The 19,757-nt window shown below is 44.6% G+C and overlaps 1 protein-coding gene across 1 annotated transcript; it reads left to right on the forward strand.

Moving 5' to 3' along the window:
- The first annotated feature begins 1,614 nt into the window (after nucleotides 1–1,614).
- AP5S1 (adaptor related protein complex 5 subunit sigma 1) lies at nucleotides 1,615–5,367 on the forward strand. Its single transcript, XM_047068412.1, has 3 exons — nucleotides 1,615–1,686; nucleotides 2,778–2,969; nucleotides 4,230–5,367. Exons 2-3 carry the CDS (start codon nucleotides 2,794–2,796, stop codon nucleotides 4,654–4,656), a joined length of 603 nt encoding a protein of 200 aa, XP_046924368.1. The 5' UTR covers nucleotides 1,615–1,686; nucleotides 2,778–2,793; the 3' UTR covers nucleotides 4,657–5,367.
- The last annotated feature ends 14,390 nt before the right edge of the window (nucleotides 5,368–19,757 follow it).

Consider the following 19,757-nt stretch of genomic DNA (forward strand, 5'->3'; position numbering starts at 1 on the left):
CAGCCCTTGGCCAGGTCTCTGCTGTAATCAGCTGGCAGACATGGGTCCTGGCTGAGCGTGATAGGGACCAGCAACCAGGAACTGAGCCAACATAACCCCAGTCTTGTGACTGAGTTCTCACACGGTCTCTGGGACTGCCCCTCCATCTACAAATATATGTTGTACATGTGTTCAAAATGCCCCTATGCCCTAGTCAGACCCTGCCCATCTCCTGTAGCCTTCCTTCAATGCCGCCCTGCCCAGGTCCTGTAGCCATTGCATGCCTTGCCCTTGGAGCGGACTGGCTCCAGGGTTCCCACCTTGGCTGCCCGGCTCTTCATTTCTTCAGTCACCAAGGAGTGTGTTCTTGTCGGCTCCAGGCCTACTTTGTGCATGGCCCTGAGGAGGGAACATGTGTGCCATGGCCTGTGTATACCCCATGGGAGACATCACCACCACAGGCAGACCCTCAGCAATGGGTGCAAAGAGAGCAGCTGAACGCTAACGGGCAGTCCAGGCAAGAAAGTTTCCCCTAGGTTTTGGTCTGAGCACATTTTGAAGGGGAAAAAAGGGGGGAGGAAAGGGCATTCCAGGCTGAGGGAACAGCCAGTGTGGAAGCTCTGAGGAACAGAACACTGGGAGGCTTGAGTGGTTCACTTGCTAATAAGGCAAAAGTGTACATGCATGTGTGGGGATGCCCAGGGTAGGCAGTGAGGCTCAGGATAGACCTTGCCGGGCCCCAAACACCTCTGGGTTGAGTCTCTAATTGGGGCTGGAGGCAGATGGCCTGCCGGGCCCCTTTTAGGTTGAAAGAATAAATCTCTTCACTATACCTTTGACAGCCTCCCTCAAAGAGGGGTCAACTTGTTAGAGGTGGAAGTACGAAAGGAAAAACTGGTCAGCCTACTAAACCCTTCATTGGGGTCCAACGAAGTGACTCACCTGCCAGGAACACACAGCTTGTGACAGGGGTGGGCTAGGGGGATGGGGGGGGCAGGGATAAATTTTAATCATTCTACTCGAAGCCGAACCCTGGCCTTAACCCACCTCAGGAACCCACAACCCTAAACCCTCCCCGAAGAAATGCCTAAATATGCATCTTTGTCCTGAAGTCACAATTTCCAAAAGTAAACCCCAGGAACCTGCATTTTAACAGGCACCCCACTGACTCCCACGCATAATGGCCAGTTTGAGAACAAGCCCCGCACCTTTAGGCCCCACGAGCCTCAGAAGGCTCGCAGGGACCTCGGGGTCCGAACCCCTCCTGCTCGCAACTACGCGGCCGCCCGGCCTTTTCCGGAAGGTTCACATGCCGGGTCGCTGCGCCCTCTCGCGGTCGACGGGGGCTGTGGCCTGGGGCTCGGCTGGTCCAGGGGCTCCGAGTAGGAACACCCATACCCTGTCTGGAAATAATGGGCATGGGCCTTGCTGGGAGCTCGAAGCAAGGGGTCTTTGACCGGAGGGCGAAAGCTGCCCTAGCCGGGGGCCTGGGTGTCAGAACACCGCCCCTCCCCACTACCGGAGCAGCACTCCGGGCGCGCGGGCCCCGCCCACCTTGCGCGCGTCACGCCCACCTTGCGCGCGTCACCTCGTGCGCGCTCTCGCGACCGGCGTGCGCAAGCGCCCAGGGGCTTCGCAGCCGCCATTACTTTCCCACTGCCGGGTCCTGCGGCCTGTTAGCAGAAGTCCGCAGGCAGGGAAGGAAGGGTGAGTACGACGCCTGGAGGACAGCGGCCCCGGGGCTCAGGAACAGCACACTCAGGGCGGGGTGCCTGGCTTAGGTCTTGTCTGACTGGAGCAAGAAACTACAACCCCCCAAATGCCCTGCGCCACAGGGTTGCGCGAGGCAGTGACGTGAGAGTTTTTGTCGCTACCTTTTGTGGGCAGGGGAGACGCGGTGGCGGAGGCTGATGACGCGCTCTTCTTGCCGCTGGAGGGTCACCGGAGGTCAGCGCCGGGTCAGCTGGCTCCCGCTCTCAGAGCGTCTTCGCGAACCTTCCTGCTTGACCAGTCTAAACTGACGATCTATTTACCCTTAATCACAGATAACAGATATTTGTTTACTGTGTACCCGCTGCCTTTCCATCCCTGGCTGGCCACTGAACCAGCCAGACACCCTTATTATTAGTATCGTTACTTAGTAGCCTTATTTTTAAGTAATCTGAAACTTACAGAAAATTTCAAGAGTTTCTTATAAAGAGCTATCTCATACCCTTTGATGATTAAGTTAGCTGCAGATACGATGCCATTTTAGCTCAATGTTTAGAGGTATGTCAGTGTGTATTTTCTAAAAACGAGAACATTCTCCCACATTCAAAATTAGGTAACATTGGTCAAGACTATTATCTAGAATGTTTCCAGTTGCCCTACTAGTGCTGTACGTTGAAACTACCCTTTTCTTGGCTGGGGATCCCCCACACACATCCCACACACAGGCAGCGTTCAGCTGGCCTTGTCTCTTTAGTCTCTTTCAGTCTGGAGCAGCGCTCCCCAGCTTCTGTTGACTCTTTTTGAAGATTCCTGGCCATTTGTTTTGTAGTTTTGTAGGTTTGGGGCTGTCTGAGATTTCTTCACTTGACCTTAGCCAAAAGGCAGAGAAGCAATTGAGATTTCTTCACCATTGACTTTGTTGTGAGCAGAAGTGCTGCTGACCAGACACCATTATGCCGAGGCGGGGAGTGTGTCTTGGGTAGCTGAGGAGCACCAGTGACCAGCCACAGCAGCCTCTGGACATGCTGCCTTGTGGCTGCCCTGTGACTTTAACACCCATCTCACTGAGGTCTCTGGCTTCCCTGTAGTGCCTGCCCTGGAGCTATGGTCCACGCCTTCCTCATCCACAACTTGCGGGCTCCGCAGGCCCAGGACACGGGCCTTTGCCGAGTGCTCTACTCCTGCGTCTTTGGTGCCGAGAATTCACCTGATGACCCACGGCTGCATGGTGCTGAGAGGGACAGGCTCCTTCGAAAGGAGCAGATTTTGGCTGTGGCCAGGTAACACATGGGCCTTCACTGAAGGCCTGATAATGATAGGTTTTCTGCGGGGCACAGAGAATCAGACTAAGAAGCAGAGACAGAGTTTTAGAGTAGTGTTTCCATGAGCTGTCCACAGTTGTTCACAAGCGTTATGTGAAAAGGGGTTAAAGAAATAATAACAGTACGGTCATCATCGTTAACTATTATAGTTAGCATTTATTGAGTCTGTACATACGTGCTAAGAGTTTATGTTCTGAGCATTTCACGTATATGGACTCATTAATCCTTGTAACCGTCTGAGATAGATACAGTTATTATCCCTACCTTGCAGGTGAATAAACTGAGGTACAGAGACTTTAAGGAACTTAACCTGCCCAAGGTTATGTAACTAGAACATGGCAGAGCTGGGATTTGGGTGTAGGCAGGCAGATCCTGGAACATGCTTTGCAGTGCAGGACTTCTCAGGGCCATTAGTATGCCTGTAGGTTTTATGAATCCCTAAGGAGGAGTGAGAATGTCATACATGGGAATGCTGAGCCCAGAGCCTCCTGAAAGCCACTGAAAGAGCAGTGTGTGGGAAATACTGTTCCAGATGTAGTGGCTGGCCTTGACCTTCCCATCTCAGACCCAGATGGAGCCAGCCAGTGCCAGAATCTCTTGACCTCTCTGCCTTTTGTGTCCGGGGATTAGCATTCTCGAATGGGCAGCCCTGTGTTAGCCTCTTGCCATCCCCTTGTTCCTCTGGGCCTCCACCCCCCTCCTGTAGCACAGAAAATTAAATGCCTTTAAAACCAGCCTGTGCATGGCCCAAATTAGAAAGTGATTCAGGAGGGATCAGAGAGTGATTTCAAAAACCTGAATGGCCAAGTGGACGGTCTTTCTTTTTTGTTTGGAAAGGGTTGCAGGATGGTGGTGGAGAGGTTGGACAGGCCAGTTGCATTTCTTCATTTCTCATGGCTTGCGTTTCTTTATGTTAAGGAAGCCTCTGTGAAGCTAGTGGTGGCAGGATCTTTTTCCCCTGGTGCCCTTTCCTGGCTCAAAGAGCTGTGTTCAAAACCTGCCTTCTCTTGAACACATGGAGTGAAATGGTTCAGGGCCTGGAGATGGGAGCCTGGATTCCTGTCATGGCTCATGCTTCCTGCTCTGTGGTCCTGGGCAGGTCACTTAGTCTCTCTGGGGCTAAGTTTCTACATCTGAGATATGGAGTTAATAGCACCTCTCAGTTTTAGGGGTGGTCATGAGGATGACAGAAATCAGTGACCCACCCACTCTTCCCAGGCAGGTGGAATCCATGTGCCAGCTTCAGCAGCAGGCATCTGGCCGGACCTCCGTGGACCTGCAGCTTCAGTCCTCAGATGAGCCAGTGCCCCTGCATGAGGCCCCACATGGGGCCTTCCGCCTGGCAGCAGGGGACCCTTTCCAGGAGCCTCGGACAGTGGTGTGGCTGGGTGTGCTCTCATTAGGCTTCGCCCTGGTGCTGGATGCCCATGAGAACCTGCTGCTGGCTGAGAGCACACTCCGGCTGCTGGCACGCCTCCTTCTGGATCACCTCCGGCTGCTTACCCCCAGCACCAACCTCTTGCTTAGGGCTGATCGCATCGAGGGCATCCTTGCCCGCTTCCTGCCCCATGGTCAACTGCTCTTCCTCAATGACCAGTTTGTCCAGGGTCTGGAGAAGGAACTCAGTGCTTCCTGGCCCCGCTGACCCCTCACTGGGATGGGGCTTCCTGGGGGCAGGGAAGGAGGACAGGGATGGATGGACACACAGCCAGGTGAATCTTGGCATTGGCCTCCTTCCCAGCCTGCTCCCAGCTCTGCTGTGCTACCACATCCAGGACAAGTGGACGGGACAAGCTGGCAGAAAAGAGGGCTGGGCAAAGGGTGGTGAGGAGGAATCCCGGAACATCCTGTGCCTGGAGCTGCCATGTGACTCATTTAGACTGCATAGTGGACCAGTCTCACCTGTCCTTGACACCAGTTTCTCCCATCCCCGGCAGCCAGCCCCCAAAACAGTCCACCAGTTGCTAGTGTTGGAGCATGAGGCGTGGAACTCAGCCCACTTTCTCCTTCCAAACCCATAGTCCTCACAGTGCAAAAGGAACCTGAGACTCCCAGGGTGGGGAAGCTGGTTGCTGTATTTGCACTCACTTAGGCAACATTACCAACAAGGATTTTGTCAGTGAGGACCTGCTCAGTGTCCAGCCCTACCACAGTTCACAAATGTGTCTGTCGTTCATTCAGGGGGATTCTGTAGCTCTCTTTGGGCCCATCCCTTGCCCACCAGGCAACCTCAAGATAATGCTAGGTTTCCTTTGTCTTCAGGGAGAGAAGATACCATCAGATGGGTGCAAGAAGTCTAGCCAGGATGAAGTTGTCTTTCTTGTTTTGAATTAAAAGCACTGATTGTGTGATTTCATTCTTTGTTTCTGTAAGTTTGGATAATGTATATTTGCTCTTATGAGTACGTGTCTCTTTGGCACTGAACTGGGTATCTGAGCTTTCATGATCAAAGATGCCCCCAAGAAGTGTCTTGGGAGGTCTCCAGCTCTTGTGCCCCATATCACCCCTGTCGCCTTATGGGCCTCCTTTGGGTGGTAGTACTTGTTTTCTGTACCAAAATGTGGCAGGTTGGTGTGGATCTCTGAGAAGCAGAGCCTGAGACGAGGATTAGAGGATTAGAGGATTAGTTACGAGTTGCTTACATGGGAGGTGATTCCAGGAAGTACTGGAAGGGAAGGCAGCCCATACAGGTACATTATCTAGGGTGGGTTGGGAGCTTAGTGCCTTTGGGGGCCTGTAACACAACAGTCACTTTTGAGTGACCTTGCTTCAAGGGTGAGAGACTAAGAATGTTTGCTATTCTCTTCAGTCAGTGGTTTTGAGTTGATCTTAAGACAAATTACCTGGCTCTTTCTGCCCCTAGAAAAAGGCATTGTGGTGCTGGGCCTGGCTGCATGATGGTCAAACCCAAAAGGATATGGGTGGGGCACCAAACTCCTGTTATGAGTCTTTAACCAGCAGCTCCTTGTGGTGGTTTAAAATGATTCAATTGGGGGCGCCGTCTGTTAAGCACCTGACACTTGGTTTCAACTTAGGTCATGATCTCATGGTTCGTGAGCCCCAAGTCGGCCTTCTTGGGATTCTCTCTCTCCCACTCTGTCCCTCCCCTATTTGTGTGTGTGCATGCATACACTCTCTATCTCAAATAAGTAAACGTTAAAAAAAAAAAACTGGAAAAAAATTTCTTTATTCTTTATTGTCAGTACCACACTGTCTTGATTACTGTTGCTTTAGATAGTAGTAAGTCTTCAAGGCAGATAGTGTCAGTCCTCCAGCTTTGTTCTTCAATAATGAATTGGCTAGGGGTACCTGGATGGCTCAGTCAGTTAAGCATCCTGACTTCAGCTCAAGTCGTGATCTCATGGTTCATAAATTTGAGCCCCACATCTGACTCTGCTGTCAGCACTGAGCCCACTTTGGATCCTCAGTCTCGCTCTCTCTGCCCATCCTATGCTCTCTCTCAAAAATAAATAATAAAAAAATAAAAGTATTTTAAAAAATAAAGAGTTGGCTAATCTCAGTCTTTTGCCTTTCCATATAAACTTTAGAATCAGTTTTTCAAATCCACAAAATAACTTGTTGGGAATTTAATTGGGATTGCACTGAATATGTAGATCAAATAGATCACATTGGGAAGAACTGACATTTTTTATTTTTTTATTTTATTTATTATTTAAAGTTTATTTTTTTAATTTTTTTTAACGTTTATTTATTTTTGAGACAGAGAGAGACAGAGCATGAATGGGGGAGGGTCAGAGAGAGGGAGACACAGAATCTGAAACAGGCTCCAGGTTCTGAGCTGTCAGCACAGAGCCCGACACGGGGTTCGAACTCACAGACCGCGAGATCATGACCTGAGCCGAAGGCGGCTGCTTAACCGACTGAGCCACCCAGGTGCCCCCAAAGTTTATTTATTTTTGAGACAGAGAGAGACAGAGCATGAACGGGGGAGGGGCAGAGAGAGAGGGAGACACAGAATCGGAAGCAGCTCCAGGCTCTGAGCCATCAGCCCAGAGCCCAACGCGGGGCTCGAACTCACGGAGTGCGAGATCGTGACCTGAGCTGAAGTCGGACGCTTAACCGACTGCGCCACCCAGGCGCCCCAGGAAGAACTGACATTTTGACAATATCGAGTCTTCCCATCCACGAATGGAATATGCACTTACTTTGTTCTCCTTTTATTTCTTTCATCAGAGTTTTATGGTTTTCCTCATAACAAATCTTGTACATATTTTGTTAGACTTGTACCTAAGTTTCATTTTGGGGATGTTAATGGTACCTGTGTAAATGGCAATATGTTTTTAATTTCAAATTCCATTTGTTCATTGTTGGTATAGAGGAGAGAGAATGACTTTTGAACATTAACTTTTATCCTGCAACCTTGCTGTGATCATTTGTTAGTTCCAACAGGTTTTTCTTCTTCTTTTTTTTTAAGTTTATTTATTTATTTTGGCGGGGGGGGGGGGTGCAGAGAGAGAGAGGGAGAGAGAGAATCCCAAGCAGGCTCCACACTGTCAGCAAGGAGCCTAGCCCAGCTCAAGGCTCAATCTCACTAACTGTGAGATTGTGACCTGAGCTGAAACCAACTGTTGGAGGCTTAATTGACTAAGCCACCCAGGCGCCATTCCCCAACCCCAACAGTTTTTTCTTTCTGATTCTTTCAGATTTTCTACAGAGGCAATCATGTCATCTGTGTACAGGTGTAGTTTTATTTCTTCCTTCCACATATATAGTTTTATTTCCTTTTCTTATCTTACTGAATGAATTGCACTTCCAGTACAGTGTTGAAAAGCAGTGGTGAGATGGGACATCCTTGTTCTTGATCTCAGTGGGGAAGCTTCTAGTTTCTTGCCATTGACTATGACGTTGGCTATGGATTTTTGTAGATATTCTGTGTTAAGTTGAGGAAGCTCCTCTCTATTCCTAGTTTGCTGGGACTTTTTTTTTTTTTTTAAATCATGAATGGATGTTAGATTTTGTCAAATGCTTTTTCTGTATCTTTTTATAACCATATGACTTTTCTTCTTTAGTCTGATGGATTGATTACATTAACTAATTTTCAAATGTTGAACCAGCCTTGCATACCTGGGATAAATCCCACTTGGTCATGTTGTATAATTCTTTTTATACATTGTTGGGTTCTATTTGCTAATATTTTACCTCTGTGTTCATGAGCAATATTGGCCTGTAGTTCTCTTATAATATCTTTGTCTGATTTTGGTATTGGGGTAATATTGCCTCATAGAAAGAGTTAGGAAGTATTCCCCCTCCTTCCGTTTTCTGGAAGAGATTTGAGAGAATTGGTATATTTTCTTTCTTAAATGTTTGGTAGAATTACCAGTGAACCCATCTGGGCCAGCCTTGAATTTTTTAATTAAATTTTATTTTCCAAATAGGTAACATGGTTTAGAAGTCAGAATGATAAAAAAATCTTCACTGAAAAACTTGCTCCCACTTCTGTGCCATCCATTCTGTTCCCCCCACTATCCCAAAGGGTAATAGCTTTCTATATTTTCTACATATCTATCTCTCTTATACAAATACAAGCAAATACGAACTTGGGTTCTTATTCCACTTCCTGCCTGCATTGTTTTCTTACACTATAGGCCAGCTTGATATAGGGTTCTGCACTTGCTTGTTTCACTTAACAGTGTTGCCTGGAGATCTTTTCATAGCAGTACATAGGATTCTTATTCTTTTTTTAAGTTTATTTATTGAGAGAAATAGAAAGAGGGGGAGGGGCAAAGAGAGAGAGAGAGGGAGAGAGAATCCCAAGCAGGCTGTGCACTGATGCGAGGCTCGATCTCACAAACAGTGAGACCATGACCTAAGCCAAAATCAATAGTTGGACATTAACCAACTGAGCCATCCGGGTGCCCCTTATTCTTTTTATTCTTTACTCATTATATGAGTATATTATAGTTCATTTAACAGATCTAAGAATTACTGTGAAATATCTTACATTTATAAAACGGTGGTTAGAATCATAATCTGAGTACCCATCATTAAACTTGCAAAAGCATTAACTCATTAATTTCTGCCATTTTTATTAAGTCCTTCCTTCTGTTTTCATTTCCTTCTGTTATCTATAACTCTTTAAGGGTGCTTAATTCTTTTGTTTTCAGGTTTTTAAAAAAAAATTGGCATTTTTGTTTTAAGTTAAGAATTTTCCTCTGACAACTGTTTTAGCTATATCCCATAGGTGCTGACATGTGGTGTTTTCTCTAATGATATTTTCTGGAAAACCTGCAGTGTAATTTCTTTCCTCTTTGATTCCCTATTTTTACATGACCATGTAAGAACAATATTCCTGAGTTCTTGTATGTTCAAAAAAATAATAATAATTTGGAACCTGTATACTTACCTTTTTGGTCTGGGTGCCCCAAAGATTCTTTATTTTCCAGTAATATTACTAGAATATATTTTGTAGTGTAAACATGGTGTGTTTTTTGTTCAAATGTAGATTTAAATTCTTATTTCAGAAACATTTCCCTGAATTATATCTTTTTTTTTTTTTAAGGTTTTTATTTTTAAGTAATCTCTGCACCCAACATGGGGCTGGAACTCACAGTCCTGAGATCAAGAGTTGCATGCTGCACCGACTGAGCCAGCCAGGAGTCCCTGAGTTATATCTTTAATAGTTATTGTATTTCATTGGTTTTGTTCTCTTCAGGGATTCCAGTGAAACACTAGTTGGCTCTCCTTTTCCTGTTATCCATGGCTATGTTTTTTCTCCCTAATCCTTTTTAAAAATCATTATTGTTGAAGTATGATTGACATACAATGTTATATTAGCTGCAGGTGTACAACAGATTGAGTCAACAATTCTGTACATTATGCATTGGTCCCCATAAGTGTAGATACCATCTGTCACCATACGACGTTACTACAGTATTACTGGCTATATGCCCTATCTGTATTTTTCATCTCTGTGATTTACATATTTTATACTGGAAGTTTGTATCTCTTAATTCCCTTTATCTGTTTCACCCATCCTTTCACTACCTAATCTTTGTAACATGGCAGATCCCTGAAAGCATCAGAAAAGGAAAATGACTTTCTCAAGATGTATCTCGTATTTTCCAGTAGGAACGGCAGTGCAGAGGCTCCACTGGACCCAGTTTAGCTTAACCTAGGAGAGAGCTTGCAGGCTATGAAGTTCCTGAGGCTCACCTGTGTGACTCGGACCTCTGCCTTCTGGATGGTTCCAGGTCCTCCATTCTGTGGAGTTGGTGCATCCCCTTAGTATTGCAGTGGCAGTTGGTCGAGCCCTCATCCCACCTGCAGGGGGACACTGAGCACTGAGCACGTCATATGTGTCTCTGAGGCATCACTTCTTGTCTTCTTGGCTTCTGTGGTGTTGTCAGGCTCCCTTGGGTCTCAAGACATGTGGCTCTTCTCTTCTCCCTGTCGTGCTGTGTCTGCCCAGACTCCAAATACATGCTCTTTCCCTTGATGCCCCAGAATCAGGCATTTGGATGGTAGCAAACTTTAACTAAAGGTTAGAGGGATAGAGAGGAGTTATCCTAAAGAACAGAGCAAAAAACTTAAGATTGATTGTTAGACATTTCTGTTCTCTGAGTCTCTAGACCATTCCCCCTAAAGGGATGTTCTTACTCTCAGTTCCTTCTGGAGCCTCAGCCACCCATCAGCTTTCAGGCTGCTCCCTTCTTTCTTATCTTTTTATTAAAAATTGTTTTTTTCCTTTTTATTGTAAAGTATATATAACATAAAATTGACCATTTTAACTATTTTTAAGTGTACAGTTTAGTGGCAGTAAGTACATTCACAGTATTGTATCTGTTCCAGCATGTTTTCTTCATGTGAAACAGAAACTGCATCCATTAAGCAGTGCCTCCCCATGCTTCCTCCTGTACTCTCTGTTGTTAGCAGTCTTGTTTTATTCCTGTTCATTCCCCCCTGTCCTGTTCATACTGAGCAGTGTAAGGCCTCATCACCCACCCAGCTTGGTTCCAGCCTACCTGTTGATAGTATATCTGTGCCCACTTAAAAAAGAGAAAGAAAAAGACTGTTCTGGGGTTCCATCTGCAGCAACTCAAAGCATATTTTCTTCCTTCCTTCCTTCCTTCCTTCCTTCCTTCCTTCTTCCTTCCTTCCTTCGTTCCTTTCTGTTATTTATTTATTTTGAGAGAGAATGAGAGAGCACAAGCGGGGAAAGGGCAGAGAGAAGAAGAGACAAAATCTCAAGCAGACTCCGCACCATCAATGCAGAGCCCAATGTGGGACTCGAACTCACAAGCCCACGAGATCATGACCTGAGTGGAGATCGAGAGTCGGATGCTTAACTGACTACGCCATCCAGGTGCTCCTCAAACCACATTTTCAATGTTCTGCATTGAACTCACAAACTCTTATAGGAAATGATTAAATTCTCAAGCAAGGCCTCCTTCCCCACTAATCTCTGTAAGCTGAAGGGGATCATAGAAAGATGTATTCTTCCAGACATGAATTATATATTCCCCTTAAGAAGCAGATACAGCGGTTTTAATTTATCAGTTTTCTCCGCCTCCCTCCACCCATCACATATGCTTATTTGTGTGTTATTTAGTTTAATGTTTTTTTCCCCATCAGGTTACACCTCCAGGAGGATTTACATTGTGTCTCTTGTTTTCTAGTTAAACATAGCACCTGGCACATAGCAGGTACCCAAAATATGTTAAATGAATGCAGGAGTGAATAGGTGGTTTATAAGAGACCCTTGGGGCCAGGGAGTCTGCAACATCACCATGTAACAACTTTTTATTTCTCCTGGGAAAGCAGATGGAAACAGCAGACTGCCTCTGCTATCTCTCAAGGATGGTAGGCCCAAGATCACATGTCCCTCTCCCAGATGATAAGCTACTTGTTACAGCAAAGAAACCAATGGTGTAAAATTCGCAAGTTTCCTGCTACAGTCCCCCTGTGTTCAGAACTTCTGCTGGCTTGCCTTCTACACTGCTGTTAATGAAAAGGAATGACCTTTCTCTTTGGTTAGTATTATGATTGGGTGTTAGCATAGGCCTGTGATTTCTGCCCCTAGGAATGGTGAGTAAAAAAGTGGTTAGAACTCCTCCTCTCTCTGAAATAATCGCCTGAGTTTATGAAGCCTAACAGTAGTTAGAACAACACCTTCTATGTCCACCCTGATTATGCAGGCCATGGCAACTTGAGGGTCCAGAAGTCTTTGGCCCAGCAAAGGCTCTGCCTGAAGCTGGAGCTGGCAGCACAGTGTTTACTCTCTGGGCATTGCTTGGTGTGGACACTTGATCAAGAGTAAAAGACATTAAAACCCTTTGACAGGTTTCTGGCTCATGTGTTCCTGTAGTACTCATGTGATGAAAATGAAGTCAGTTCTGGCCAAGAGAGGAGCCTCTCCTGACTCGCAGAGGTTCTAAGGTGACAAAACTGATGAGCAAAATCCGTAAGTTTCCTATGTCTTTGGACGAGGAGTTAGTAAACACAGTGGAAGACATGACCCATTCAGGATAAAGACCAACATAAAATGCCTAGGGTTAGATGTAATTAGGGTTAGAGTGGATCCACACAAAGGTGCCTACGAGACCCCACAACTAGTGAGTGAAAGGTTGGTGAAGGCAAGATTTTTATGTAGCCTCGAAGAGCCTTTCTATGGATTACTTACTAATTAAAAATGGGGAAATAGTAAATTACAGTGGAGAGACCTGGAGGTGCCCCCTTTATCAAGTGATCAAAGTGAACATCCCCCATGATGGGATCATGCTGTGCCTCCCTGATTGCAGGAAGGACACAACACATCTGAGTGTCAAGAATGCTTAACCTGAATCTGATCAGGAGGAAACTTTAGCCAAACCCAAAGGGAAGGAAATTGTGGCCTGTGCTCTTGAAAACCATCAAGGTAGCGAAAGGCTGAGGAACTGCTTTAGATGAAAGGAGACCACAGAAACATGACACCCCAAGGCAGTGGTGGCCACAGGCTAGACCCTGAGTCAGGAGAAACATTGTTACTGTCAGGGCACCATTGGGACAATTATGGGACCTGGAAACCACAGACCTGCAAAGGATCCATAGATAGAATTCAGGGGATGATGCAGACTTGGGTGGGGGAAAAATTACATCTTTTTCACTAATCACTAACTGAAATTAATATCGCCCCCCTTTTTTTGAAGATGTTTGCAGTTGTATCAGGTACAAATGGCATACAATGAGCTGCCGTAAGGATAAATAAATACAATTTTTTTGTTTAATAACAGGGAGGTAGCTGCTTCTCCCCTCACCTTAGGATGTCACCTTGAAAAATATCAGAGGCCTGACCATTTGGTCAGGAATTCGATAACCTGAGCTGGATTTTACAATGCAGGCCTTCTGGTCTTACAACTCTGTTCGTGGAGCTCTAAGAGCAATTCAGGAGTCTCTTATGAGGGGGACAGGAAACTTCCAGTTTATTCATTTGTCTCCTAAGGGGAGGAGAGAACATTTAAGTGTATAGAATTTAAGTATAAAATGTGTGAACTGCTCCCTAGGCTTTGTAGTGTCTCGTGATATACCTGCATGTGTGTGAGCTCACTGCCTTTTCAGTAATGGTATTTTCTCTCCTCTGTGTGGGTGTCCAGGGGTCTTGCTGTTGACAGGATTCTTTATTTCCCAACCATTACACGTATTTTAAAGTGTAAAATTTGATGAGATTTGACATAGGTATGTACCTATGAAACCATTATCACAGTCAAGATAATGAACATATCCATCACCCCCCAATTACAAAATTGCCTTTTGTAGTTTCCTTCCTTTTTAAATGTTGGCCACCAGCGACAATGACATTAGCAGAATCTAAGACTTGCTAAAAGAAATTATGGGTGTTTTCATATCACAATAAAGATACCTCAGATTATCATTTATGCATAATGCTACTTAAACATTTGTTTAATAGTTTAATGATTGTATTTCAATATAATTGGGATTTTTTTGGGGGGGGGGTAATCCTGTGTATCTTTAATTCCTTTAAAAACACTATTCTGAACTCTGAACTTTACCAGACAATCCAAGGGGTCATTGGCCTGAGCCAGGTTAAGCGCCCATGCTCTAAAGAAACAGAATAGCCCCATACATGAGCTCCTTGTGTTCTGGCCTATAGGGCCTCCTCTACAGGCCAGTCTGCATCTGGCTGCCCCAAAAGGAAGCCAACCAGTGGATGTGCAGTGAACTTCCCCAGTGCTTTTTATTGCCTCATTCTTAATGCAAACAAAGTTCACCAGACAGGGGAGAGACTGCAATACAAAAGAGAAACTAAGCTAATAGCAAAAAAAAAAAAAAAAAAAAAAAAAAAGGGTGAAAGATGCCAGACACCAAACAGCATGTATTATTTGATTTCATTTGTATTAAATTCAGGAACAGGCAAAATAACTATGGTGATGGAATCAGAATAATGGACTGGGGTTAAGATTGGTAAAGGAGTACATGGGAACTTTCTGGAGAAATGGAAATATTGTAGATTTTGATCCAGTAATGGACTGGGGTTAAGATTGATAAAGGAGTACAAGGGAACTTTCTGGAGAAATGGAAATATTGTAGATTTTGATCCAGATGCTGGTTACACAGGTATTTACTTAGATAAAAATTAATCACGTGGCACATTTAAGATTGATACATTTCACAGAAGGTAAATTATGTTTCAAGAAACAAGACCCTTGGGGCACCTGGGTGGCTCAGTCAGTTAAGCATCTGATTTTGGCTCAGGTCATGATCTTATGGTTCATGGGTTCGAGCCTCGTGTCGGGCTCTGTGCTGCCAGCTCAGAGCCTGGAGCCTGTTTTGGATTCTGTGTCTCCCTCTCTCTCTGCCCCTTCTCTGCTCTCTCTCTCTCTCTCAAAAACAAACAAACAAAAAACCCTTCATGCACAAAATAACTACAGTGGTTTCTGTTTTCTGCACTGAGTTCCAGATCCTAGGGGAGGGACCCTATGACAAGAGACCGCAAAAGGGGCTGAAAGCAAGCAAGGCACCAGCTGTGTGGCAGGAAGCTGGAGCCATGGAGGGATGTGGTCAGGGGGAAGGCTCCTGTATTGCGGGAGGCCTGTGAATTTTAGGAACTCTGGCAACTTGGAAGCTGTGTCCTGCCCGTGTATTCATTTGCTTGTTTTCCTACAAATTTCAGTAAATGTCTGTTGCCAAGCAGCTTACGTCAGTGGTTCTCAGAAGGAAGGGTGAGACAGCAGTCCCTGAGTGGCAGGTGACCAGCAACACAATGCCCTGAGGCTGGTGAGGAGGCCGTGCTGACCATGGGGGCTAAGGCCTGGAGGAGCCCCCTGCAGGAGGGACTGACTCACAAGCTGACATGGACCAAGCTCTCTTCTGAGACCACTGAGAGGTAAGGTGAGCTCCTACCAGACCCTGTTATGTCCAGAGATCTCATGTGGTTGGTCAAGGCTTCCTCTGGAAGCCAGAGGACTCAGAGGCCCATTATTTGAGAAAAGAAAATACTAGAAGAAAAGACACCGGAGTGTCGCTAGCAATTTTTCTTGAGTAGTAGCCTTATGAGTACAGATTTTGGTTTTCTTCATCAGGCATTTCTGGTTTTCCCCATATCATGTATACAAGCATATGATTTTCCTCCAGCTTTACTGAAAATAAATTAATTTTTTGGTAATGAAATTGGCAGTGTGAAAAATAAAATAGTTTAAATAATAACAGTTTAAAAACTTATCTGAAACAAGGTTGTAAAGGCAAGGTTTATACTTTATTTTTCAGTCTTGGAGAGTTCCCTGAAGGGACTCAGACATGAGAACATTTCTGTTTTGGGGGCCCTCAGTCACTATTCTCTGGGTCTGACTGTGCTCTCTGGGGGGAAACGTGAGCTGGTGGTTGCTGAATCATCACATGTGAGTCACAGCCCTCCTTGGAGCACTGGCCTGGGGACTTGGGCCACCTGTTAGGTTATGAGCTTTAAAGGGGAGGAGTACTCCAAAGGCCCTCACTGGAGGGAGGTGGTACCTGGGATATAGATCACTCTCTTGCCCTTCCACTAATAAATAGACAGTGATCAATAAACTCATGGAGAAAGAGAGAGAGAGAGAGAGAGAGAGAGAGAGAGAGAGAGAGAGAGAGAATGGAACCTAGAAACAGACTTTTAACTATAGAGAACAAATTGCTGGTTACCAGAGGGAGGGGGGGACGGGTGATATAGGTAATGGGGATTAAGAGCACACTTATTTTGATGAGTACTGAGTAATGTATAGAAGTGTTGAATCACTACATTGTACACCTGAAGCTAATATAACACTGTATGTTAATGAACTGGAATTTAAATAAAAACTTAAAAAAAAAAGAACTCTACTCATGAAATAGGGCAGAATGCAGTCAACAGTAAGAGATAATTGATATAAATAGCCAGATAGGGTCTAAATGATTTTAAATTTTATTTCATTTAAAATTTTTTCATTTTGAAATAATTTCAGACTTACAAAACAGTTGCAAAAATAATAACATATTTACATCTTACATAGCCACAGTACGATGATGAAAACCAGAAATTTAACACAGATAGAATATTACTAACTAATCCAAGCCTTAGTAAAATTTCCTCAGTTATCCCACCAATGTCCTTTTTTCTTTTTTTTAATGTTTATTTATTTATTTTTGAGACAGAGCACAAGCAGGGGAGGGGCAGAGACAGGGATACACAGAATCTGAAGTAGGCTCTAGGCTCTGAGCTATCAGCACAGAGCCCGACGTGGGGCTCGAACCCACACACTGTGAGATGATCTGAGCCAAAGTCGGACGCTCTGGCTACCCAGGTGCCCCTTTTTTTTCTGTTTTGGGGTCTGATTCAGGATCCCACATTGCTTTCAGTTGTTACGTCTCTTTATTCTTGTTTAATCAGGAATAGTTCCTCAGTCTCTCCCTGTCTTTCCATGGCCTTGACATTTTTGGAGAGTTATTGTGTAGATCACTAGTGATAGAAACGCACAGTATCTGTGCTGTACAACATGACAGCTATTAGCCATACAAAAATAGCATTTGAAATGTGGCTAGTGGGGCTGAGGAACTGAGTTTTACATTTTATTTAATTTGTAGGAAATGGCTACTGTGCAAAATGGCTAATGTATTGAACTGGACAAATGTTGAATGTCCCTCATTTGGGGTTGGTTTGACATTTCTTTGTGATTGGCTTCGGATTATGAATTTTGGCAAGCATATCATAGATGAGATGATGTGGGACCCAGATAAAAGGTAGAAGAAGACTACCTAGACCAGGATTTTCATTGTGGTAACATATACATAACATAAAATTTACCATTTTAACCATTTTTAAGTGTACATTTCATTGGCAGTAAGTACATTCACATAGTTGTGCATCCATCACTACCATCCATCTCCAGAACTTTTTCATCTTCCCCAACTGAAACTCTCTACCCATTGAACACTAACTCTTCATTCTCCGTTGCCCCAAGCTCCTAGAAACGACTACTCTACTTTCTGGCACTATGAGTTTGACTATCCTAGATACCTCACGTATGTAGAATCATACAATATTTGTCATTTCGTGACTGGCTTATTTAACTTAGCATAATGTTTTCGAAGTTCATCCATGTTATAGTATGTGTTAGAATTTCCTCCGTTTTAAGGATGAGTACTATTCTGTTATATGTACATACCACATTTTGTTTATCCATTCATCCATCAGTAGACATTTGGGTTGCTTCTACCTTTTGGTCATGGATGTGTGTATACATATATGCATTCATTTCTTTGGTATGTATCCAGAAGTAGACTTGCTGGATCATGTTGTAATTCTATTTTTGAATTTTCGAGGAGCTGCCATACTGTTTTCCACAGCAGCTGTACCATTTCACATTCCCACCAGTAATGTACAAGGGTTCCAATTTCTCCATATCCTTGCCAACACTTGTCATTTTCCGTTTGTTTGTCTTATAATAGCCATCCTAAACATTTATATCTGCTATTAACCAAAGGTTTGTGTTTCTTCCCATTCATATTTTGAAACCTAATCTCCAGTGTGATGGTATTTGGAGGTGGTATCTTTGGGAGGTGATTTGGGCCATAAGGGTGAAGCACTCATGAATAGAATTAGTGCTCTTTTAAAAGGGACCCCAGAGAGCTCCCTTGCCCCTTCCAACATGTGAGGACACAACAAGAAGATTGTCTGTGAAGCAGCAAATGGGCCCTTATCAGACACTAAATGTGCTGGCACCTTGATCTTGTACTTCCCAGCCTCCAGAACTGAGACCTAAATGTTTGTTGTGAGCCATCCAGTGTATGGTATTTTTGTTATAGCAGCCCAAAGGACTAAGATAATACCTCATTGTGTTTTTGAGGAAGCTGTATTTTTTTTTTTTTTTAATGTCCTGGGATGTCCAGGCAAATGTAGAGACAGGGATGCAACTGCATCTGGAAGCCAGTCACCACACTTCCAGTGTTGTTCCTGCAAGAATTAGATATGAGATCATGGATTTGGAGTAGGTAGCAGGCAGGAGTAATTCTTGAACCAATCGGCATTCACTCTGCCTTGGCTAAACAAAGCAGAGCTGGCTTTATTACAGTTAGTTGAGTTCAGATGTGACATTAACAACATTTTTGTAAATGCTGAATGTTGTGAAATATCCCAACAAAGTAATAAAATCTCATCTGAAAGTGTTCAGGCATTTTCCCGTGATCTAGTTTGGGAGGACTGGCTTTGGAGACAGGTATGTACTCAGGCATTTCCGTGTGATCTCGTCCAAACCTCTTAACTCCTCAGTTGTCATTCTTTCATTTTCAAGTTGTAGTATAAAGCGTAACAATCCTAAGTGTACAGCTGATGAAGTTTTGTATGTGCACAAACCCATGTACCCACCACTCACATCAAGATACAGAAGTTTCCATCCCCTGCAAGGGTTCCCATGTACCCCACCACAGAAGCAACCAGTGAATGATTTCTATTTATGTAGATGAGATTTGCCTGTTTTTGAACCTTGCTTTACCTTGCAACTGGAGGAACAGATAGCATGTACTCTTTGTGCTTAGTTAGCCATGGTGCCCATTTATCCATCCATGTTATGTGTATTAACCGATTGCTCTTTTTCACTGCTGTATACTATTCCACAATGTGAGCACACCACAGTTTGTTTCCTCATTCTCCTGCTGATGGACCTTTGGGTTGTTTTCAGAGTTTTCCTATTGTGAACAAAACCACTAGGAACATTAGCTATTGTGCATGTTTTAAAATTTTTTTATTTTTTTATGTTTATTTTTGAGAGAGAGAGGGACAGAGTATGAACAAGGGAAGGGCAGAGAGAGAGGGAGACACAGAATCTGAAGCAGGCTCCAGGCTCTGAGCTGTCAACACAGAGCTGGGTGGGAGGCTCAAACCCACAAACTATGAGATCATTATCATGACCGGAGCCAAGTCGGATGCTCAACCTACTGAGCCACCCAGGTGTCCTATATTGTGCATGGTTTTAGATGGACACACAGCCAGGAGTGGTGGCTGGGTGATAGGGTTGGCATGTTTCACTTTAGTAAGAACTGCCAAACATTTTCTGAAATCTTTTAATCGCTCTTTAAAACAGGAAAAACAAATCTCTGCCCGGTTATTGTGAGAGTATTTAGTGGACTCTTAAGGTATAAGGCTTCAAGCCTGTATCTGGAGCACAGTGGGGGCTCAATAATTGCTGGCCTCTACCGGAAGCAGAGGAAGGGTCAGGCAGTTGGCGAGCACTGTGGGGAGGTACCTGCCCCAGACCCTTGGGCAGAGGCCTTTCCCACACAGCAGTC

The sequence above is a fragment of the Lynx rufus genome, unplaced genomic scaffold (genome assembly GCF_022079265.1).
Source record: "Lynx rufus isolate CCGP_SWC_20201006 ecotype Redwood Valley unplaced genomic scaffold, mLynRuf1.p SCAF_8, whole genome shotgun sequence".
In the NCBI taxonomy this organism is placed as follows: Eukaryota; Metazoa; Chordata; class Mammalia; order Carnivora; family Felidae; genus Lynx; species Lynx rufus.

Excerpts from the sequence above, each read along its gene's own strand:
- AP5S1 (XM_047068412.1), top strand. The coding sequence starts at position 2,794 with ATGGTCCACGCCTTCCTCATCCACAACTTGCGGGCTCCGCAGGCCCAG. Across the intron at positions 2,970-4,229 it reads CAGATTTTGGCTGTGGCCAG|GCAGGTGGAATCCATGTGCC; the intron begins GTAACACATGGG and ends CACTCTTCCCAG.